Here is a 20,817-nt window from a genome sequence, read left to right on the forward strand (position 1 = left end):
AAGTCAAGAGTTTGAAGGAAGATGTGAGAATTAGGTAAGGATGTGACTCTCGAAATCTGACATTACTGGCGGTGGGTTGTAGCCTCGGGCTGAGCGACCGTCAGGAATTACGTTGTTCACGGCAGAGCGGAGGAGACTCTCACAGAGTAAAACTTTTATATGTATTTTCCCATATTCTAATTGTGCTATAAAATGTAACCGTTTGACATATTCATTTGTTTTTGTTTTTATTTTGGAAACAGATTCCCAGCAGGAAAAACAGCCTTGCTGCTGTCCCGTCTACAGTATCTAGTAAAATAAAAGTGCCAGTCCCTCAGCCCATAGTGAAGAAAGACAAGCGGCAGAATTCTTCCAGGTTTAGTGTCAGCAATAATAGAGAACTTCAAAAGCTACCATCTTTAAAAGGTAATTTTTACTGTTTGTCTTGTAGAAGTTGAAGTTTTCCCTTTTTGGGGAAGTAGCACCGTTTGGTAGTTTGCTGGCTTCTCATGCCTCTGCTCTGTTTATGTTCCGTGGGGTCATCTTTTCTTCTTTATTGAGTTTCTTTAGACTGGATGCCTCTAACTTGTTTGCCCAACTAATATTTCAAATTCCAGAGCTATTTAAGATAAAAGTATAATCAGGAATGTATTATAGATGTAATACACTTTAAAAAAAAGAGGAAAGACTTTAAATGTTTTCATGTTAATTGTAATTAAGCTAGCCAGTTTTTCTTTTCAATAATTCTTCTCTTTCATTTGTCTTAGAATTTAGCAATTGAGAAAGGAGTTACTACAAGTGGAATAATTGTGAAAGTGTGCTAGAGCCTCTCTGTTTTCTGCTCTTGGAGTGAGCACTGTAACCAGAGTCCCCTGTGGGCTTTCTCCCTGTGAGTCACATGGGGATTACCTCTACCCAGGGCTTTCCTATTTGAGATTAGTCAGGGAACAGTACTCTTTGATTCCAATTTCCACCGAAATGGTGTAGTCGGCCCTTTCCATCTGGGGGTGTTCAGTCCCTAAAAGTGCTCCCCTAGGAGATTTTGAGGTTGAAGTACGTAAAACCTTATCAAGGAAAGTAGGGTAAGGACCCCGAAGTCAAATGTGAACCTCTGAAGACCTTTTATTTACTAAAACATAAGACTAGTGTATTAAATAAAACATCAGATATTTTTCATATGTTAAGTTCATAACAGTGGGTCTTTTTTTTTTTTTGAGGAAGATTCGCCCTGAGCTAACATCCTTTGCCTCTCCTGCTCTTTTTGTGCTTAAGGAAGATTAGCCCTAAACTAGCATCTGTACCAGTCTTCCTCTACTTTGTATGTGGGATGCCTCCACAGCGTGGCTGTTGAGTGGAGTAGGTCTGCACCCGGGATCCAAACCTGTGAACCCCCGGCCGCCGAAGCGGAGTGCGTGGAACTTTACCCACTCGGCCATGGGGCTGGCCCCCACAACAGTGGGTCTTTTACAATTAATTTCCATCTCATATAAACTCAGAGCAGAAAGTTGATCGTCTTTACAGGTGTATTCCAGTGCCTTCCACACCGCAGGACAGATAGCAGGAACTCAGTGCAGAAGGGCCAGGTGTTCGGGGGAAGGAGTGATGGAGAGCAGGAGGGATGGGTGGAAGGGTGGATGAAGGGAGGGACTTACAGATCATGGATGCGTTTCCTGCCCCTTGCTTGCTGGGAATCCAGGCTCCCCGCTCACTGCACTGTACAGGACTTGTGTCTGGCTTCTATTTGGTTCAGCTTTGTGGCAGGTAATGTGCATACTAAGTCGTTTTTGAGGAGTCTTCTCCTGCCTAACGGTCCATGCCTTTCTGGTGCTACTCCTTCGTTCATCAGATATTGTGTTGAGCACCTACAAACCAGGCCTTGTTCTAGCTACTGGGGGTACAGCATTAAACAAAACCAAGGGCCTGCTCTGCTGGAGCCAACATCCTATTCCAATGGTAGGAGACAGACAGTGAGTGGGGAGAGGAACACACACACATCACTCCCCCTGCCAGTACCCCCGGAGGTTCAGCCGGAATACTTGGGATGTCTGGGCTGGAAAAGGTTTCCTATAACCATTCCTGAGCCTTTACAGTCCAGCCCTGTCCCTACCTAATACCCATCACAGCTGGAGCTTGGCTCCTGCCCCTTAGGGGATGTGCCCCGCCCTCCGTGCACCACGCAGAGCTGGCCCTTCCACTGTTCCCAGGATCAATTCTCTGTTGTGCATCTGCATATCCAGGAGCATTTCACACTGGTCAAGCCATGCCCCTCACTGGTCTTGTTTGATAAATCTTTCTTGGCTATTCTAAAACATTAGTTCTTCTGTATATATGTTCAAATAATTTTGTGTAGTTGAGGAAAAATAGGAATTGATTGGAATTACATTAAAGATGTGTTAATTTGGGGAAGATTGATACTTTTATGAGACTCTTTTCCCTTCTAGGAAGATAGTAAATCTTCTCCATTTTTCTGGGTCTTGTTTTCTGACTTTTTATAAGATTTTATGATTTTCCTTTGCATTAAATTTATTCCTAAGTGCTTTATAGTTTTTGTTACTCTTATGACTGGGTTATATTTTTTCCATTTCTGCTTCTAATTAGTTCTTGCTAATCTAATGAAAAACTGCTGATTTTTTAATATTAGTCTGTCACCTTACCAAATTTCCTTATTAACCTTAGTAATTTTTTTTACTAGAGTCTGCATATATAGTCTTGTCATTTGTAATTAGAAACTTTTCTCTCTCTTCCAATATTTATACCAGCATATACTAGTTATTTTCATTTTGTTAGCTGGAACCAATAAAACATAGATAACAGGTGAGAACAGGCCTCCCTGCTTTCTCCCATTTTGGTAAAAGGCCTCAGCATTTCCTTGTTTGATGTGAAAACAGCTCTTGGTTCTGATAGATTGCCTTTACCCTGCTGCCGATGTTCCCTGGTCCTCATTCTCACAGCTTTTCCTGCCTCCCATCCTGGCTGGTTGGTGCCGCGCTCGTGCACTACTGCTGACTTTTATGAGATGCCATATGATTTTTCTCCTTAAGATGTTAATATAATAATTGCTGTGTTGATAGATTTTCTGGTTTTGAACTACCCTTGCATTACTGGGCTAAACCTCAATATGGTTGCAAATGTGACTTTTACACAGTAGTGGGTTCAGTTTGCTGATATTTGTTAGAGTCTTTGCTTCTGTATTTACTACATGAAGCTGGTCTATAGTTTTCTTCCCTTTTTTTGTTCTACTGTATTTTATCAAATCTAAGATGCCCTTTGCGATCTTTCGTGAGGGTGGGCTGTAGGTTTTTACGCCGCTCTCACGCTGCCGTCTGCTGGCAGGGATTGTAAGACGCACTCAGGTTTCAGCAAAAATCAAATCTCAAAGTCATGACAGAGAGTTACAAGGTTGACTGAGAACTCAGCTGGGCCTGGTGCTTTCCTCAGTGATAAATCTGTAGATTCCTTCCATGTTGGGTCAAGTAAGGGTAGGTCATGTATTAACTTGTACATTATGTTCTTTAATCAGTCTTTTAATTTCTTCCACATCTGTGGTAGTGATGTCTCCCTGTGAGCTCGTTTATTCCTTTGATTACTTTGTTTTCAGTATCGTTAATTTCTACTTCTATCTTTAATTACTCATCTGTTGTATTCTTTACCTCATTTATTAAGTTGTATACAAAGTTCACTTCTTTTTAGTTTGTTTTTAATAATAAAAGAATTTAAAGCTGTGTATTCCTCTGAGTATAACTCCAGCTTCATCCATAGATTTTCTTTCTTCTCTTTTTCAAATCATACCTTTTTTTAGAGTTTTATTGAGGCATAATTTACGTACTGTAAAATTCACTCACTGTAATTGGAAATTTTAATTGTTTTAGTAAATGTGTAGAGTTGTGCAACCATCACCACAGTCCAGTTTTGAAATATGTCCATGACCCCCCCTAGAAAGTTACCTTGTGCCTGTTTGCTGTCAGTCCCCACTCCCATCCACAGCTCCAGGCAACCACTGGTCTGCTCTCTGTCTCTCGATGTGCCTTTTCTGGACATATCATATAAATGAAATCGTGCAATATGTAGTCTTTTACATCTGTCTCTTTCACTTAGTATAATGTTTTGAGGTTCATCCACGTTGAGTAGTTTGTTTCTTTTTAATGCTGAATAATATTCTATGAGATGAATATACCACATTTTCTTTATCCGTTGACCAACTGGTGGACATTTGAGTTGTCTTTTGGCTACTGTGAATAATGCTACTATCAACATTCACATACGAGTCTTTGTTTGAACGTGTATTTTCATCTCTCTTGGGTAGATACCTAGAAGTGGAATTGCTGGCTTGGATGGTAAGGTTATGTTTAGCTTTTTAAGAAACTGCCAAACTATTTTCCAAAGCCATTACACCATTTTACATTCCTACCAGCAGCGTCTGATAGTTCCAGTGTGTCTGCGTTCTTGCCAATACTTGTTATTGTCTGTCTTTTTGATTATAGCCTTTCTTGTGGGTGTGTAGTGGTATCTCCTTACGGTTTGATTTGCATTTCCCTAATGACTTCAGATGTTAAGTGTCTTTTCGTGTATCTGTTAGCCATTTGTATACCTTCTTTGATGAAATGTCTATTCAAACCTTTTGCCTATTTTTAATTGGCTGTCTTATTACTGAATTATAACGATTCTTTATCTTTATGTAATCCGGATAGGAGTCCTTTATCAGATACGTGATTTGCAAATATTTTCTCCCTGTTTGTGTCTTGTCTTTTTATCCTCTTATTGGTGTCTTTGAAGCCCAAAAGTTTGAATTTTGATGAAGTTCATTTTATGTTTTTCTTAAAGATTTTGCTTTTGGTGTTGTATCTCAGAACTCTTTGCTTAACCCAAGGTTACAAAGGTTTTTTTCCTGTGTTTTCTCTAGAAGTATTATAGTTTTAACTCTTATATTTAGGCCTAAGATCTACTTCAAGTTAATTTTGCGTATAATGTGAGATAGAAGTCTAAAATTCATCTTTTTGCATGTGGATATCCAGGTGTCTCAGCACCATTTGTTGCAAGAGCTATTTTTCCCCATGGAGTTGCCCTGGCACCCTTCTCAAAAACCAATTGACTGTAAATGTAAAGATTAATTTCTGGACTCTCAATTTTATTCCATCAATATACATGCCTACTTTATGCCAGTACCACACTATCTCATTTTTTTAATTTGCATTTCTATGATGAGGTCAGGTACCTTTTAAAATGTTATTGGCCGTTTTTCTTTGGGCTGCCTGACATCATCTTAATTTTTTTAAAGAGTGTTTATTCTGGATATGAACTCTTTGTTGGTTATACGTGTGTTACAGATACCTTTTTCTACTATAGTTTGTCTTGTTCATTTTGGCCCTTCTGCTGAGGTGGTTCAGTTTATAGGTAATTGATGATGGATGAGCTGGGCACCTGTTCGTAGGTTTATCAGCTATTTGGATATGTTCTTTTGTGAAGTGCCAGTTTAAGTCTTTGGGCCCGTCTTTCTATTGGGTTGTAACAGTTAAAAAAAAACAGATTTGTAGGAGTTCAGATATAGGAATTGCAAATTTTCTTCTAGTCTGTATCTTGAGTTTTCACTCTCAAAGACATTAGCACTTTGAGAGTCCTTTGTATGTCCTGTTTAATAAATCCTTGCCTTCCACGAAGTAATGAAGATGTTAGCCTATGTCTTTTTTCCCTAAAACTTTATTTTACCTTGGACATTTAGCTTGCAATCCATGTGAAATTAATTTCTTTATCTGCTGTGATGTTAGAGGTCAAGATTTCGTTTCTGCCCTGGGGCTCTCCGTTTGGCGTGGTGCCGTGTGTTGAAAGAATCCTTCTTCGCTCACTGCAGTGCTGTCTCTGTCATCAGTAAAGTACCATCACTGTGTGGATCCGTTCCTGGGCACTATATTCTTCCCTTATTTTGTCTCATCTCATGTCCATACGACACTGCAACATGCTAGTAGGTCTTGATATCTGGTAGTGTACGTCCTTCAGCTTTTTCTTAAAAATTGCCTTGGCTCTTTTCATTTCCAAATTAGTTTTAGAATCAGCTGTTTCTCTAAGAAGTCCTGGCTTCTTTCGGTGGGGAATGGTATTTCAAGACCACAGTCTGGGTGCTAGGATTCTTGTTGGGATGGTCATTGTTTACAGGCCTTTTTAGTGGACCAAACCAGAAAATATAGCACGTCAGGAATTCCTGCTGCTCCTTTCCGCTCAGATTGAGGTTTCTGAGGCGTTTATTTAGCTGCTTCTGTCCTGCATCTCCTTTTTGTCGCACCAAGATTTCTGTTTCTCAAGGACATCAGGGAGAATAGAACTTAAATATCAGACAATTATTCATTTACTTTATCCCACAGTATATTCTCAGAAGAATAATAGTAACACTATGACCAAAATGATGATTGAAAGATTAAAATTCTTTGCGTTTTCTCATTTTCTTCTGCCTCACCTTTTTTATAGTTTTGTGCTCTCCCTCGTTGGAGCACACGGCCATCACAAACTGTCTTCTCCTCTCACTTTCCTCGTTACACCTAGATCCCCATGTAAACACAGTGTGAGCTCCTCACCCGTCTTCATGCCGACACTCCCTCTGGGATTTTGGTCTTTTGAACCTTGCCCACTAGTAGATTTCTACTTCAAACTTCAGAGACTGTTTGTCTGGATAGAAAATCCTTGGTGTGTGTTTTCTTTACATAAGTATCTTAAGGATGTTACTCCATTTCCTTCTGTTATAAAAAGCATTGCTGGGGCCAGCCCAGTGGCATAGCAATTAAGTTTGCACACTCCACTTCAGCTGCCTGGGGTTTGCTGGTTCAGATCCCAGGTGTGGACCTATGCACTGCTTATCAAGCCATGCTGTGGCGGCATCCCACTTATAAAATAGAGGAAGATGGGCACAGATGTTAGCTTAGGGCTAATCTTCCTCAAAAAAAAAAACAGGCTGGCCCTGTGGCCAAGTGGTTAAGTTCACGTGCTCTGCTGCAGGCAGCCCAGTGTTGCGTTGGTTCGCATCCTGGGCGCGGACATGGCACTGCTCATCAAACCACGCTGAGGCAGCGTCCCACGTGCCACAACTAGAAGGACCCACAACTAAAATATATACAACTATGTACCAGGGGGCTTTGGGGAGAAAAAGGAAAAAAAAAAATCATCTTTAAAAAAAGAAACAACATTGGTGTAAGAGTCTGATGTCGGTTTAATTTTCTTTCCCTTACAAGTTACTTGGTCTGTTTGCTGTGATGCCTAAGTAGTTTTTTTCCTTTAAAATCCAGTAATTTCAGTATATATCAATCTGGGTTGATTTTCCTGCATACGTGTTATGGTCTTTCAGTATGTAGTACCAAGTCTCTTTTTTCTTGGATTATTATTTTGAGGATTTGTTCTGTTCCCTGTAGTTTTCTCCTTTGAAGACTCCCATTATATAAATACTGAATTTTCTCTTTGCCTCTTTTTATATTTGTTGTTTCTTTCTCTGTCCTTTTCATTTCTTTTTTATTTAAATTTTTTTCTCCTTTTCCTGTACAGTCGTGTGCCACGTAACGATGTCTTGGTCAGCAGCAGACCACGTACACAGCGGTGGTCCCATAACATTAGTAACAAGAGCCTAGGTGTGTGAAAGTACACTCAGTGATGTTTGCACAACCATGAAATTGCCTAACAGCACATTTCTCAAAACGTATCCCCATCATTAAGGGTGCCTGACTGTACTGTTCCTTGTGAGGCATTTTATGTTGTGCTTATTTGCTCTTGTGTTCCTTCCAGTTAATCTTCATTTCTGAAATTATTTTTCTTTTATTTTTAGTTCTTTACAGAGTTATTACCTATTTCTGAGTTTTCCTATTAAAGATTTATGTAGTCCTTTCACACATTATATTATTCCTTTAATGTCTTTTGACTCATCTTGAAGCATTTGGCTGTGGTTTTTAATGTCCTTTGTGGGATGTCTTTCTGGCGTGCTTTGACTGTCTGCAGAGATGTCATTCTGTTTCCTGGTCTCTTTTTCCTTTAATAACTGTGCGAGACTTGACTTTGATCCCTCCTGTTGCTCAAGTGTGTGTGAAGTTAGAGAAGAAGAACTTGGCTCTAGAGCTCTAGCTTCAATTATTTTTGTGAAATTTTCAAAAATATGGCACCTCCCGCCCCCTTTCTTTTTTGGTAAGGAAGATTGGCCCTGAGCTAACATCTGTTGCCAGTCTTCCTCTTTTTTTTGCCCCTAACCAAAGCCCCAGTACATAGCTGTATATCCTAGATGTAAGTCCTTCTAGTTCTTCTATGTAGGATGCTGCCACAGCATGGCTTAATGAGCAGTGTGTATGTCTGCACTCAGGATCCAAACTGGTGAACCCCGAGCCGCTGAAGCAGAGTGCATGAAGTTAACCACTCTCCCACCAGGCCAGCCCCACAGCTTCCCTTCTGACTGCCCTGATTCACTTGTCTTGTCCCGCTTCTGTCTGGATCTGTTTTTTCCATTTCCTGTACTGCTGTTCCATTTGGATTCTCTTCCCAACAGCTTCTCCCCAGTGTGGCCTAGTTCTGGAAGGGATCTTTGACTACTGAGTTTTCAGGATTCCCAGGGCCCTTCAGACTTGACTGTGGACTCTTCGCTCTCACCCACTGGAGGGTCCAGACCCCTTCTGTTTTCAGCTGCTCTTCTAATATGGGCTCACCCAGCTCTCTGACTGCGTCCCACCTGGTTGTTTGAGCTCTCAGGTCCGTAGGACGTCTCTTGCTTCTCCCTGCCGTCTTCCTCACAGACACTGACAGCACGCAGGTGTTGTGGCTGCTGGTGGTCTATCCCCATACGCTCACATGTCAATGGGGACACATTTTCTCCTAATTTTGTCAGAGATGTTGGCCATGTGCTTTTGGTTTTGCCATCTTAGTTGCTCTGTATGATTTTATGCAAGAATTTGGAGAGATTTAAAAAACCATGCCACACTTTTTTCATAATTGCCGGAACTTGGAAGCAACCAGGGTGTCCTTCAGTAAGTGAATGAATAAACAAACTGTGATACATCCAGACAATGGAATAATATTCAGCAATGAAAAGAAATGAGCTTCTGGGCCATCAAAAGACGTAGAGGAACCTGGGCTGCATGTTACTAAATGAAAGGAGCCGATCTGAGTATGCTTCTCACTATGTGACACTCTGGAAAAGGCCAAACGATGGAGACAGTAAAAAGATCGTAGTTACCAGGGCTTGAGAGGAGGGAGAGAGGAATAGATGGAGCACAGGAGATTTTTAGGACAGAGAAACTATTCTGTAAGATACCATAATGGTGAATACATGGCATTTTGCGTTCATCAAAACCCATAGAATGTACAATACAAAGAGTAAACTGTAATGTAAACTGTGGTCTTTAGTTAATGATAATGTATCAATATTTGTTCATAAGTTGTAGCAAATGTACCACATTAATGCAAGATGTTAGTAATGGGGAAACTTGGGGAGGGCAGGGAGGTATATGGGAACTCTACTTTACATTCAATTTTTCTGTAAACCTAAAAATTGAAGTCTGTTAATTAAAAAAAAAAGTGGTTGCCAGAGGCGGGGGGGACAGAGGGTGAGTAAAATGGGTGAGGCGTTCAAAAGGTACAAACTTCCAGTTATAATAAGTCAGTCCTGGGGATGTCATGTGTAGCAGGCGACTGTAGCTAATAATTCTATATTGCGTATTGGAAAGTTCTTAAGAGTAGATCTTAGAAGTTCCCATCACAAGAAAAAAATTCCATAACTATGTATGGTGACCGATGTTAACTAGACTTATTGTGGTGAATTTCACAATATAAACAAATATCGAATCATTATATCGTACACCTGAAACTAATGTAATGTTTCGTGTCAGTTATACCTCAAAATAAACAGATAAATAAATAAAAGCAGTGCTGCTACTCTCATCTTCTCAGACGCCTCCATTGTTGGATATTCGAGTTCCAGCCTTTTTCAGTGCTCTGTAACAGTATTACTGTTTTATTGTTGACGATGATTTAGATTTATCCATTTATTTGTCACTTTATTCTTCATTCCTTTTGGCATCTCAGACTTCACATCTGCGATCATTTTCCTTCTGTTTGAACACATCATTTAGAATTGTCTTTAATGAGACTCTCTGTGGCCCATTCTTTGTTTGTTTGTTTATCTAGGAAGTGTCTTTACTTTGCCCTCATTCTTGGAAGATACTGGCTGAGTTCTGATTGCAGGTTGAGTTATGTTCCTTCAGTACACTGAAGATAAGCCTTTTGTTGTCTTTTGACTTCCGTTAGTATTGAGATGCCAAAGCCATTCTTTGGAAGGTATTGTTTGTGATTTCTGGCCATTTTTCTGATTTTTGACTGTGACGTTGAGTTTTCAGTGCTTTTGCTGCTAGGTGTCCAAGTTTGGGTTTCTTTTTTATCAGTCTTTTTTGGGATTCATCTTTAATCTGTGGTTGGTTGTATTTCCTCAGTTGTGGAAAGTTCCAGCCGTTATCTCTACGTTAGTCTCTTGTTTTTCCTTGGCTCTAATCAAACGTGTGTTGGACTTTTCATTTACTATTTTTCTTTAATCTTCATCTGTGTTTTTCAGTCTTACTGTGACTTACCATGCTATGTTCTTGATCAGAATGTCTGAAGGTAAAGGACCAGTTTTCTTTTTCTTAATTTTCAACCTATCATGGACTAATACTTTCATAAAATACAGTAAAAATAAATTACTATAAAAATGAGAGATGAAATACAGCCACAGCCTGTTGATTATTTTACTCAGTAGACGTGAAATTACTTTGTTAAATTGCTATCAAAGTTAAACATCATTCTCCATTTGTCTCATCTCATTGAGAAGCTTTAGGTTTCTCTAATATGTGTTAACCCATCTGTTAGGCTTTTAATTTCAGATATACTGTTTTCATTTATGGAAGTTCTGTTTTTAGTCTGCATTGTGATTTTGTGTGTGTGTATGGGGAAGATTGGCCCTGAGCTAACGTCTCTTGGCATTCTTCCTCTTTTTTTGCTTGAGGAAGATTGTCGCTGAGCTCACATCTGTGCCCATCTTCCTCTATTTTATGTGGGACGCTGCCACAGCATGGCTTGGTGAGTGGTGCTCAGTCCACACCTGGGGTCCAACCCTGTGAACCCCGGGCCACCAAGGCAGAGCATGCAAACTTTACTATGCCACCAGGCTGGCCCCTGCAGTGTGGTTTTCTTGATATTTTCCTATTCCCTTGCAGGCACCATCAAACTTGACAGTTCTTTAAGTATACCAAGCACAGCTGCTTCGTAGTCTGTATCAGATAATACCAGTATCTGAAGTGCTTGTCACATTTTGCCCGTGATGTCTTATTTCCTTGTGTATCCAACTATTTTTTAGTGTATTCTGGTCATTGTACTCAAGTGGTTGGAATAAATTGAAACCTAGAATCGAAGTATCTTCTTCAGCAGGGATTTGTTTTTGCTTCTTCCAGACACCTGGGGTCGCTGCTAGTCTGGGGGTCCTGTAAATCACAACTCTGGGTAATGACTTGTTAAATTAGCCAGGTTGTCCTGTAAAGTATCCCCTTAGGTGAAGACATCCCTTCTTCACCTAAGAAGTGAACCTAACCGTACAATGGCGGTTCCCTTTGCCCCTCAGAAAGCACTGGTGATAATCTGCAAGGTGTGTTTTGGTGTCCTGCCAGCATCTGTTCCCATTATCTCTATGTTAATGCTTTAAACACCACTTGATAATGTGTGCCCCAGGCAATACTTTCACCAGAGATTTCAGCATTTAATCTGGCATTCTTCTGAAAGCAGAGATATTTCTTACCAACTGGAGGTATTTGGTTATCTGGACATATAGTTCCTGCTGGAAGGTCAGAATAAGTTTAATTCTTTGCCTTTTAGTTAACAATTTTGCTCAAATGGTGAAAACTAACGTTTTTTTCTGGCTTTCTCCTTTTTGGATATCATTACAGACTCATGTTTTTCATTGATTTTGATGTGTTTTAATCTACTAAAATGGTATTCTTTCTGATGTGCAGATGCATAAGTTTAACCATTGGGTGCCCTTTCAGGTAGCTCCTGTGTATCTTTTGGCATGGACTCATTTACTTTTGATTTCTTGATTTCTTGATTTCTGGTGCAGTAAGCTGTCCCCCAGGCTTGTTTGTACCTTCCCCCCCCCAGACTTGGAATCAACCATTTTTCAAGGAGCCCTGATTTCCTTTCAGTGGGGAATGATATTAGAGACCAAAATTTGGGTACTAGGGTGCTTGTTGCTGCTGGACTGATGTTGCTTTTAGGTGCTTTCAGTGGAGGGAGCTAGCAAATATATATATATGTATATATTTTTTTTAGTTGTGCATTCGTATTGTCGACGAAAATAATCCATAATCAATCTATAAATGAAAATTTGGGTGAGTTTATTCTGAGCTGAAATCTGAGGACCATGGCCTGGGGCCTTTCTTCCCGAAGGCAGAAAGGGCACCAAAGAAGTGAGGCATACAGAGTGGTTATATACCCCCATACAGGACGTTTCACATGTGATTGAAATGTCCCTCCCACAATAGTCACAAGATTGCCCTGTCGCACAGTGCTTGATGGACACAGCAGGTAGTGGGTCTGCTCTCTCAGAGGGTGTAGCAGGAGGCAAGTCTATTGTCTGGAGCCGGGTGGTCACAGGTGAGCGCAGCAATCAGTTTCTAGCCTAAGGAAAGATGCTTAATCCTTAAAGAAATGCCAACCTTGGGAGCGGGAGGGAAGTTGCACCTTTATCTCAAGGGCCTTTGCTCTTGCCATAGGAAATGCCTAAAACAGATATACAATGCATGCTCAACGGCCTCGGTCAGGCCCTTTTGGAAAGACAAGGTCAGGCCAAATTAGGTTTATACCAAATGGCTCCCTCATATTCTCCAATATATCCTATTGCTTGCCATTTTTATTTGTCAGTATTGGTATTTTCAATTCAACTTATCGTTATGGTGTTTTCACTTGTTTCTTTATTTTTCAGTTTTATCTCTGTGTTACACTGAAAATCTTGATTTCTAACATCATTGACATAATTATTGCTATATCCTGTTAAAACAATTCACAACAACAATATTGGTGGTTACAAACAGTAGGAACTTTGAATTGGCTCATTTCATTGCAGAAAAAGCTGTTGGTGTTTTTATTGGGATTCCATCAAATTTTTAAAATACCCAGGGGGGATTGGCAACTCTAGGTTGTTTGCGTCCTCTTAGCTAAGAGGCTGCTCCGACTTTGTGTTTAAGGCCACTTTCATTTCCTTAGGGGTGTTTATGAGTTTCCCTCCTGTGGGTTTTGCACATTTCTGTTTATGCCCAGATATTCTCTTAGCGCTGCTGTTGTAAATGGGGTCTCCTCTGCCATTATGTCTCCTGCATAGTTGTTGGTGGTTGCTATGAAGGCTGCTCATCTCTGTCTTTCACGTCCTGCTTCCTGGGTCATCCTGTTGTTTGCAGCAGTTTTTCACTTTGTTCTTTGGGTGTCCAGGTCTCGAAGCAGATTACCTGCAGATAAGGTATCTCACCTCTCTGTTTCTGGTTGTTATCCCTCTTGTATCTTTCTCTTGAGTTGACTGAAACTTCCAGTAAGATCTTCTGTGTGGTGGTGCGAGTGGGCGTATGTGTCTTCTTCCTGACTAATGGGGATGGAAGCAGGATTTTAAACAACCATTTGTTATTCCATTCTGTGGTGGCCCCCAGTTGCAGCTGTCATAGACTGTGCGTTAGGGTGAACCTTCTCTTGTTATTGTTGTTCACGTCTTTGGACCTTTCCCTAAGCTGCATTCAAGGGAAGGAAGTACAAAGTCAGAGACCATATGTTTTCAAAACCCCCTGCAGACCCTGTGCAGAGAGGGCGCCACGTGCGCCTTGCCTGGAGCGCTGGAGGCGCTGTCCAGCGCTGGCATCAGGTGAAGGCTTTAGCTATTGTTAAGTGGAAAATAGTATCTCCTATTTTTGTGTATTTAACAGTGAGACTGCGTGTGGTCTTCAAGCCATGTTCATTCAAAGATTTTTCTGAATTTTCCCTTCATTTAACATTTTTGGTCTGGAGGTAGAAGTGTTAAATGAAGAGACCAATTTTTTTAAGTGACTCATGGGAGGAGTAAATTAATCATGGGCTTTGTTTCTTGACGCCATTCTCCTGTTTGAGAAAAGAAAGCCCTGGGAGAGGCCCGTGAGAGTCCTAATGGACACTGCGGGACTTAATAACCAGTAACTGGAGACCCTGGAGCAGAAATGAGGCGTTCCTGAGTATTTGGCCTTTTGGGAAAGAAGTTGTTACATTGTTGTTGAGAGAATTACATGAATTTTTAAAAAGTGGCTTTCAAATAGCAGTTAAAATTTTATATTGCTTGCCCTCCTTTTGTAAAAATAAATACTTCAGCCTCATTCAGCAGAATTTATTTTCTGATACAATTGAAAGTTTTGCCATACAGATGGATCATTTTTACTGCTTAAAGATGAATTATGCATCTGTTTACAGGAGCTTTGCCTCTTGCCCATCAGTTGAAAAATAATAAGAATAAAGTGTGAGGGCCCGGACCAGTGGCATAGTGGTTAAGCTCTCATGCTCCCCTTCAGTGGCCCAGGGTTCACGGGTTCAGATCCTGGGCACAGACCTGCACTCCATCAAGCCATGCTGTGGCAGTGTCCCATATGCAAAATAGAGGAAGATTGGCACAGATGTTAGCTTAGGGCCAGTCTTCCTCACCAAAAAAAAAGAGTGTGAGAAGTTGCCAAAGTACCTGCTCCTAATTCTGGTGGGTTGGGAAACTGCTTTCATCAGTCTTTTCTTCTGTGCTCCAGTCTTCTGTCGTGTACTGTGATTTCTGTGTCTCCTCTTGATAGCCCACTATAATGAGAGGAAACAGCTCTGAGCTTGGTGAGGCAGGTGCCAGTTCACAGCAAATATTCACTGACCTTCTGGGTTGTCCAGAGCATGGGGAGATGCTCAGGACAGTGACGGTGACCAGAGGTGGCCCTTGCCCTCAGGGAGCCGACAGACCCAGGTCCCCCATGGTTTCCCAGCTCCCACCCCTCCTGGCTATCCTCTGCCAGCAGCTGGGCAGCAGAAGCACCACCAGTGCCGCTCCTGTGACTAGCTGAGAGCTGGTCCCGTGTCAGACAGCCTGTGTCCCATCTCGAGCCACAGCCAGCCCGCCCCTCCAAGGGGCCCTCCTGTCCCCTCTCTTCAGGCCACAGACGTGGCTGTTACTGCAGGGGTCAGTCTCAGGCCTCTGACCGTCATACTCTGCGAGAGCAGGCAAAACCCTGGGGTTTGGTTTCAGCTGGCAGCTATAATCTCACGCTTAATGTTTATCTCAGGCCTTCCCAAAGCTCTCCTGGAGCTCTCCCAGCACCTTGCACTCAGCTCCTTCTCTCCCGCACACACAGCCTCTCCTGGTGTCCCATGCTCTGTCTGGTCCCTCTAGGCCCCAGTGGCCTGGGTCTCCTCCGTGCTCTGCCTTCCCCAGAGGCAGTCACCATGCCCTGCTGTCCTGCCGTCTCCAGTGCCTCCTGCCTCAAGCCTGCCTTACCTTTTTTCTTTAATGTAGTAAAGTAGACATAGCGTAGTGTTCATCATTTTGACCATTCGTAAGTGTGCAGTTCAGTGGCATTAAGTACATTCATAATGCAGTGTGCCCATCACCACCATCTGTCCATCATCCCCAACAAAATCCTCCCCGTGCCCTCCCCCAGCCCCGACACCCACCACTCTGCTTCCTGTCTCGATGATTCTGACCACTCTAGAAACCTCATGTAAGCGGAATCTTACAGGATTTGTCCTTTTGTGACTGGCTTATTCACTTGGCATAATGTCCTCAAGGTTCTTCCGTGTTGTAGCATGTGACAGGATTTCCTTCCTTTTTAAGGCTGAATAATACTCCATTGTATAGACGTACCAGTTTGTTTATCCATTCATCTGTCAATGGCACTTGGGGTGCAGGACACGTTGCATACACTACTTCATTCACCATACATGTTACTGTGATCTAAAATGTCACCTGAGGGCAGAGGTGGTTTGCATGTCGGTTTTTGGTGCCCAGTCCAGTATCTGCCAAGGATCCGGGAAACACACTTTTGCTGAAGGAATGAAAAGCCCTCTGGGCCGTCTGCCTGTCCTCTCCCGGTCCTTCACTTCTCACAGAGGATTGCCCTGGTGTCACCTCGGGGGGAGGCCAGAACCCGGTCCAGGCTCACCACGCCCTCCACCTCAGCTGCTGCTTTGTAAAAGGAGGTTGTTACTCACAGTTGACATGAAAGCGCTTCGATGCATCACGGGTGCTCGGCCTACTCTGTGTGGGCTTCCTCCCTGCTCAGGACGAGGAAAGGGTGTGAGCACTCACTTTGGCTTTAAAGGTTTTCCAGCCCAGCCGTGGGGAGAACAAAAGCAAGAAGCTCTCCCGGCAGCAGAGCACTGAGGGTACCTTTCACTCCGTCGACTCCACTCTCCTCCACGGCCTTTCCTGGGGATCAGCGCGTCCCCCCTTTAATTGCCCGCAGGACTCGCGCAGATCAACAGGCAGCCAGCACCCGTCCCTTTGTCCTTGCTGTTGGCAGGCAGGAGCTCCCTGGCAACCTTTGAACACAGCTGAGTGCTAGGTATCTTTGATCTGCCTAAGGAAAAAAGTCTATTTTAAACTGTAAGTGAAGCCAAATTTTTTAGGTTAGGTTTCTTACCCAACAAAACATACATCACCCATGCTCGTATAATTTCCAGTTAAAATAGTGCTGGCCAGAGCAATGTCAGTGCCTGGCAGTTAGGACACTACAATTCTCTGGGTTCAAAAAAACAACTTGCTTTTAATGAAAGAAACTGTAAAACTTCTTCGCTAAAATATGAGCATATTTAATTTGCCTACAAAATTGCCTGAGGAGATGAAAAATAAAACCTTTGGCTGAATTTAGAAATGAAAATTTGGAAGTTTTATTCCGAAATGCTACCTAGAAATAAAATCAGTGAGATGTATTTATAGGCAGTTTGTTTTTAAATAAAGACCAAAAGAAAGTGACAGAGGGACCAGAGAATAAAAAGTAATTCCTTTTTCTCAGCCTGCATTTTCGTGCAGTGCGCCTTCCAGAGCTGAAAGTGGGCAGACAGACCCGGCGCCTTTGCCGTTTAGTCTTAGCTCAAGCCCTTCACGGTGCTGCCGCCGCGGCAGGAAGGGAAGAGGAGTGGGCTTGTCGTAGGAGAGCTAGAAGCGTGGGGGTGCCACTGCGGAAGGCAAGTGGGGCCGGTCGCAGGTGGTGTTGGAGGGTGTGGCGGAGACTGCACAGGGGTTCTGTGCTCAGGGAGTGCGGAGTGTTCTTCTCCAGGGGAGTGGCTGCGTATCCCTCTTAGTTATGTGCCACAGAGAAGATGTTTAATGAGTAGTAAGGGGGTTTTATAGGATCAGGATTGGGTGTTACTGCTTGATTCATCCATTCAGTCACTTTGATGGAGCACCCACGGTGTGCCAGCCGCTGCCAGTCTATGGGCTGGCCCAGGGGAGGGAGGGAGGAAGGGGAGAGAAAGACTTCCTGGAGGAGGTTAGTCTACGCAGAGGTCCCTTAGGTGGCTCTGCTGCCCCCTCACAGGGCAGCCCCAGGAATCTTCGGGAAGGCTGCTGGTGGAGGCCCTGTTCTTGGAGTGCAGCACTGTCCATGCTTCCTGCATCTTCTCCGTCATGGCTAGAGCCACGTGTGTGTAGGTCCTGCCTTGGTCTCGGCTGCTCCCTCCTGAGCTCTCCGCTTCACCTCAGTGGGTCGTGCTCTCCGTCTCTGACTTTTGCACCTCCTAACAACCGAGGAGGTGAGGAGGTCACATGTACCCCCTTTTACAGGTGAGGAAAGAAGAACCAGCCCCGGGGTTACTCGAGTGGCCTCCTCCTGAGCCGGCTGTCGGCATGGCTGCATCGTGAGCCTCCTCTGCATTGCCTGCGCTGAAGGCTTGTTTCGTCAGTGAAGAGTGCTCTGGAGAGCAGTGAGCCCTGATAGCTTAGAGGAGCACGTGGAGTCGGTGCAGGGGTGACAGACTTGGCAGTGGGCAATGAAGCCATCCATACCTGGCTCTGTGAGACAGGGAGTGGACATCCTCTGATTTGCTGGTTCAGTTTATCATGCTAATTGAGGCTAATTTTTGTTTGTATGTTTTGATCTCGTCTATGCATCACAATAAATCTTTTGCATCATACTTCCTGGGTTCCTATCACAGCCCTTTCTCTGTCCTTGGCCCCTGCCTAAGAGGCAGCATGCATTGAGGGAGTCTCCCTGCTGTAACTTAATCTATATGTCTTTTTAAAAGTTGTTACTTTTAATTTTCATGAAAGTATTATGTGCTAATTTTAGCAATACTGAAAAATATAGAGAAATTTCAGAAAGGAAAAACACTTGTGGCCATACCACTCCACAGTGACTAGTGTTGATATTTGGGGAGTGTTTCTTTTTTTTTTATTGTGATCTTAATAGCTCATAACATTGTAAAATTTCAATTGTACATTATTTGTCAGACACTATATAACTGTGCCCCTTCACCCCTTGTGCCCACCCCCCTTCCCCCTGGTAATCTCTTTGTCCATAAGTTTGTTTATGTTCCACAAATAAGTGAAATCATATGGTGTTTGTCTTTCTCTGTCTGGCTTATTTCACTTAACATAATACCCTCAAGGTTCATCCATGTGGTTGTGAATGGGACGATTTGTCTTTTTTTCTGGCTGAGTAGTATTCCGTTGTATATATATGTATATCTCACATCTTCTTCATCCAGTCATCAGTCACTGGGCACTTGGGTTGCTTCTGCATCGTGGCTATTGTGAATAGTGCTGCAGTGAACATGGAGGGGCATAAGCCTCTTTGTATTGTTGATTTCAAGTTCTTTGGATAAATACCCAGTAGTGGGACGGCTGGATCACATGGTATTTCTATTTTTAATTTTTTGAGGAATCTCCATACTGTTTCCCATAGTGGCTGCACCAAGTTGTATTCCCACCAGCAGTGTATGAGGGTTCCCTTTTCTCCACATCCTCTCCAACATTTGTTATTTTTTGTCTTGGTGATTATAGCTATTCTAATGGGTGTAAGGTGATGTCTAAGTGTAGTTTTGATTTGCATTTCCCTGATGATGAGTCATGTTGAGTATTTTTTCAGGTGCCTATTGGCCATCTGTATATCATCTTTGGAAAAATGTCTGTTCGTATCCTGTGCCCATCTTTTGTTTGGGTTGTTTGTTTTTTTGTAGTTCACTTGTATGAGTTCTTTATATATTAGGAGATTAACCCTTTGTTGGATATATGATTTGCAAATATTTCCTCCCAGTTAGTGGGTTGTTTTTTCATTCTGATCCTGGTTTCCTTTGCCTTGAAGCAGAAGCTCTTTAGTCTGATGAAATCCCACTTGTTTCTTTTTCCTTTTGTTTCCCTTGTCTGAGTAGACATGGTATTCGAAAAGATCCTTTTAAGGCTGATGTCAGTGAGTGTACTGCCTGTATTTTCTTCCAGAAATTTTATGGTTTCAGGTCTTACCTTCAAGTCTTTAATCCGTTTTGAGGTAATTTTTGCATATGGTGGAAGATAATGGTCAACTTTCATTCTTTTGCATGTGGCTGTCCAGTTTTCCCAGCACCTTTTATTGAAGAGACTTTCCTTTCTCCATTGTATGTCCTTGGCTCCTTTGTTGAAGATTAGCTGTCTGTAGATGTATGATTTTATTTCTGGGCTTTCAGTTCTGTTCTAGTGATGTGTGTGCCTGTTTTTGTACCAGTACCATACTGTTTTGATTACTGTAGCTTTGTAGTATAATTTGAAGTCTTGGATTGTGATGCCTCCAGCTTTGTTGTTGATTCTCAGGATTGCTTTAGCTATATGAGTCTTTTGTTGCCCTGTATAAATTGTAAGATTCTTTGTTCTATTTCTGTGAAGAATGTCATTGGGATTCTGATTGGGATTGCAGTGAATCTGTAGATTGCTTTAGGTAGTATGGACATTTTAATTATGTTTATTCTTCAGATCCATGTGCTTGGAATCTCTTTCCATTTCTTTATGTTATTGTCAATTTCTTTCAGTAATGTCTTATAGTTTTCCTTGTATAGGTCTTTCACCTCCTTGGTTAAATTCATTCCTAGATATTTTACTCCTTTTGTTGCGATTGTAAATGGGATTGTATTCTTGAGTTCTTGTTTTGTTAGTTTGTTATTGGAGTATAGAAATACCACTGATTTTTGTAAGTTGACTTTGTATCCTACAACTTTGCTGTAGTTGTTGATTATTTCTAGTAGTTTTCTGATGGATTCCTTAGGATTTTCTATATGTAAGATCATGTTGTCTGCAAACAGCAAGAGTTTCACTTCTTCATTGCCTATTTGGATTCCTTTTATTCCTTTCTCTTGCCTAATTACTCTGGCCAAAACCTCCAGTACTATGTTGAATAAGAGTGATGAGAGTGGGCACCCTTGTCTTGTTCCTGTTCTCAGAGGGATGGCGTTCAGTTTATCCCCATTGAGTAGGATGTTGGCTGTGGGTTTGTCATATATGGCCTTTATTATGTTGAGGTACTTTCCTTCTATACCCATTTTATTGAGAATTTTTATCATGAATGGATGTTGGATCTTGTGAAATGCTTTCTCTGCATCTGTTGAGATGATAATGTGATTTTGTTCCTCATTTTGTTAACGTGGTGTATCACATTGATTGATTTGCAGATGTTGAACCATCTCTGTGTCCCTGATATGAATCCCACTTGATCATGCTGTATGATCTTTTTAATGTATTGCTGTATTCAATTTGCCAATATTTTGTTGAGGAGGGAGTGTTTCTTTTTGATTGTACTATTTCTGAAAAATTATACACTGCCCTTTTCACTTATACTTTTATTTATAAATTTATAGATA

General features: G+C 42.0%; 1 protein-coding gene and 1 long non-coding RNA gene across 9 annotated transcripts in view; one reads left to right on the forward strand and one right to left on the reverse strand.

Annotated features, from left to right (window-relative positions):
* PPP2R5C (protein phosphatase 2 regulatory subunit B'gamma) overlaps positions 1 to 20,817 on the forward strand; it is a 140,483-nt gene that overhangs the window by 18,344 nt on the left and 101,322 nt on the right. For 5 of the 6 annotated variants that reach the window (XM_070514336.1, XM_044774334.2, XM_070514335.1 and 2 more), the window contains one exon: positions 243 to 405. The exons of the other annotated variant lie outside the window; for it this stretch is intronic. In XM_070514336.1, coding sequence (XP_070370437.1) covers positions 243 to 405 — 163 coding nt within the window. The remainder of the gene's footprint in view (positions 1 to 242; positions 406 to 20,817) is intronic. 6 annotated transcript variants of the gene reach the window in all.
* Positions 13,450 to 15,870, reverse strand: LOC106839645 (uncharacterized). 3 transcript variants are annotated; one of them, XR_011504803.1, is made up of 3 exons: positions 15,730 to 15,870; positions 14,699 to 14,805; positions 13,450 to 13,588 (listed from the first exon to the last, which is right to left on the reverse strand). It is a non-coding gene; the product is annotated as an uncharacterized lncRNA (long non-coding RNA). The 3 variants fall into 3 exon arrangements; XR_011504805.1 differs by lacking the exon at positions 13,450 to 13,588 and adding an exon at positions 13,596 to 13,730; XR_011504804.1 differs by lacking the exon at positions 13,450 to 13,588 and adding an exon at positions 14,458 to 14,592.

This window comes from Equus asinus, chromosome 7 (genome assembly GCF_041296235.1).
Source record: "Equus asinus isolate D_3611 breed Donkey chromosome 7, EquAss-T2T_v2, whole genome shotgun sequence".
Taxonomy (NCBI): domain Eukaryota; kingdom Metazoa; phylum Chordata; class Mammalia; order Perissodactyla; family Equidae; genus Equus; species Equus asinus.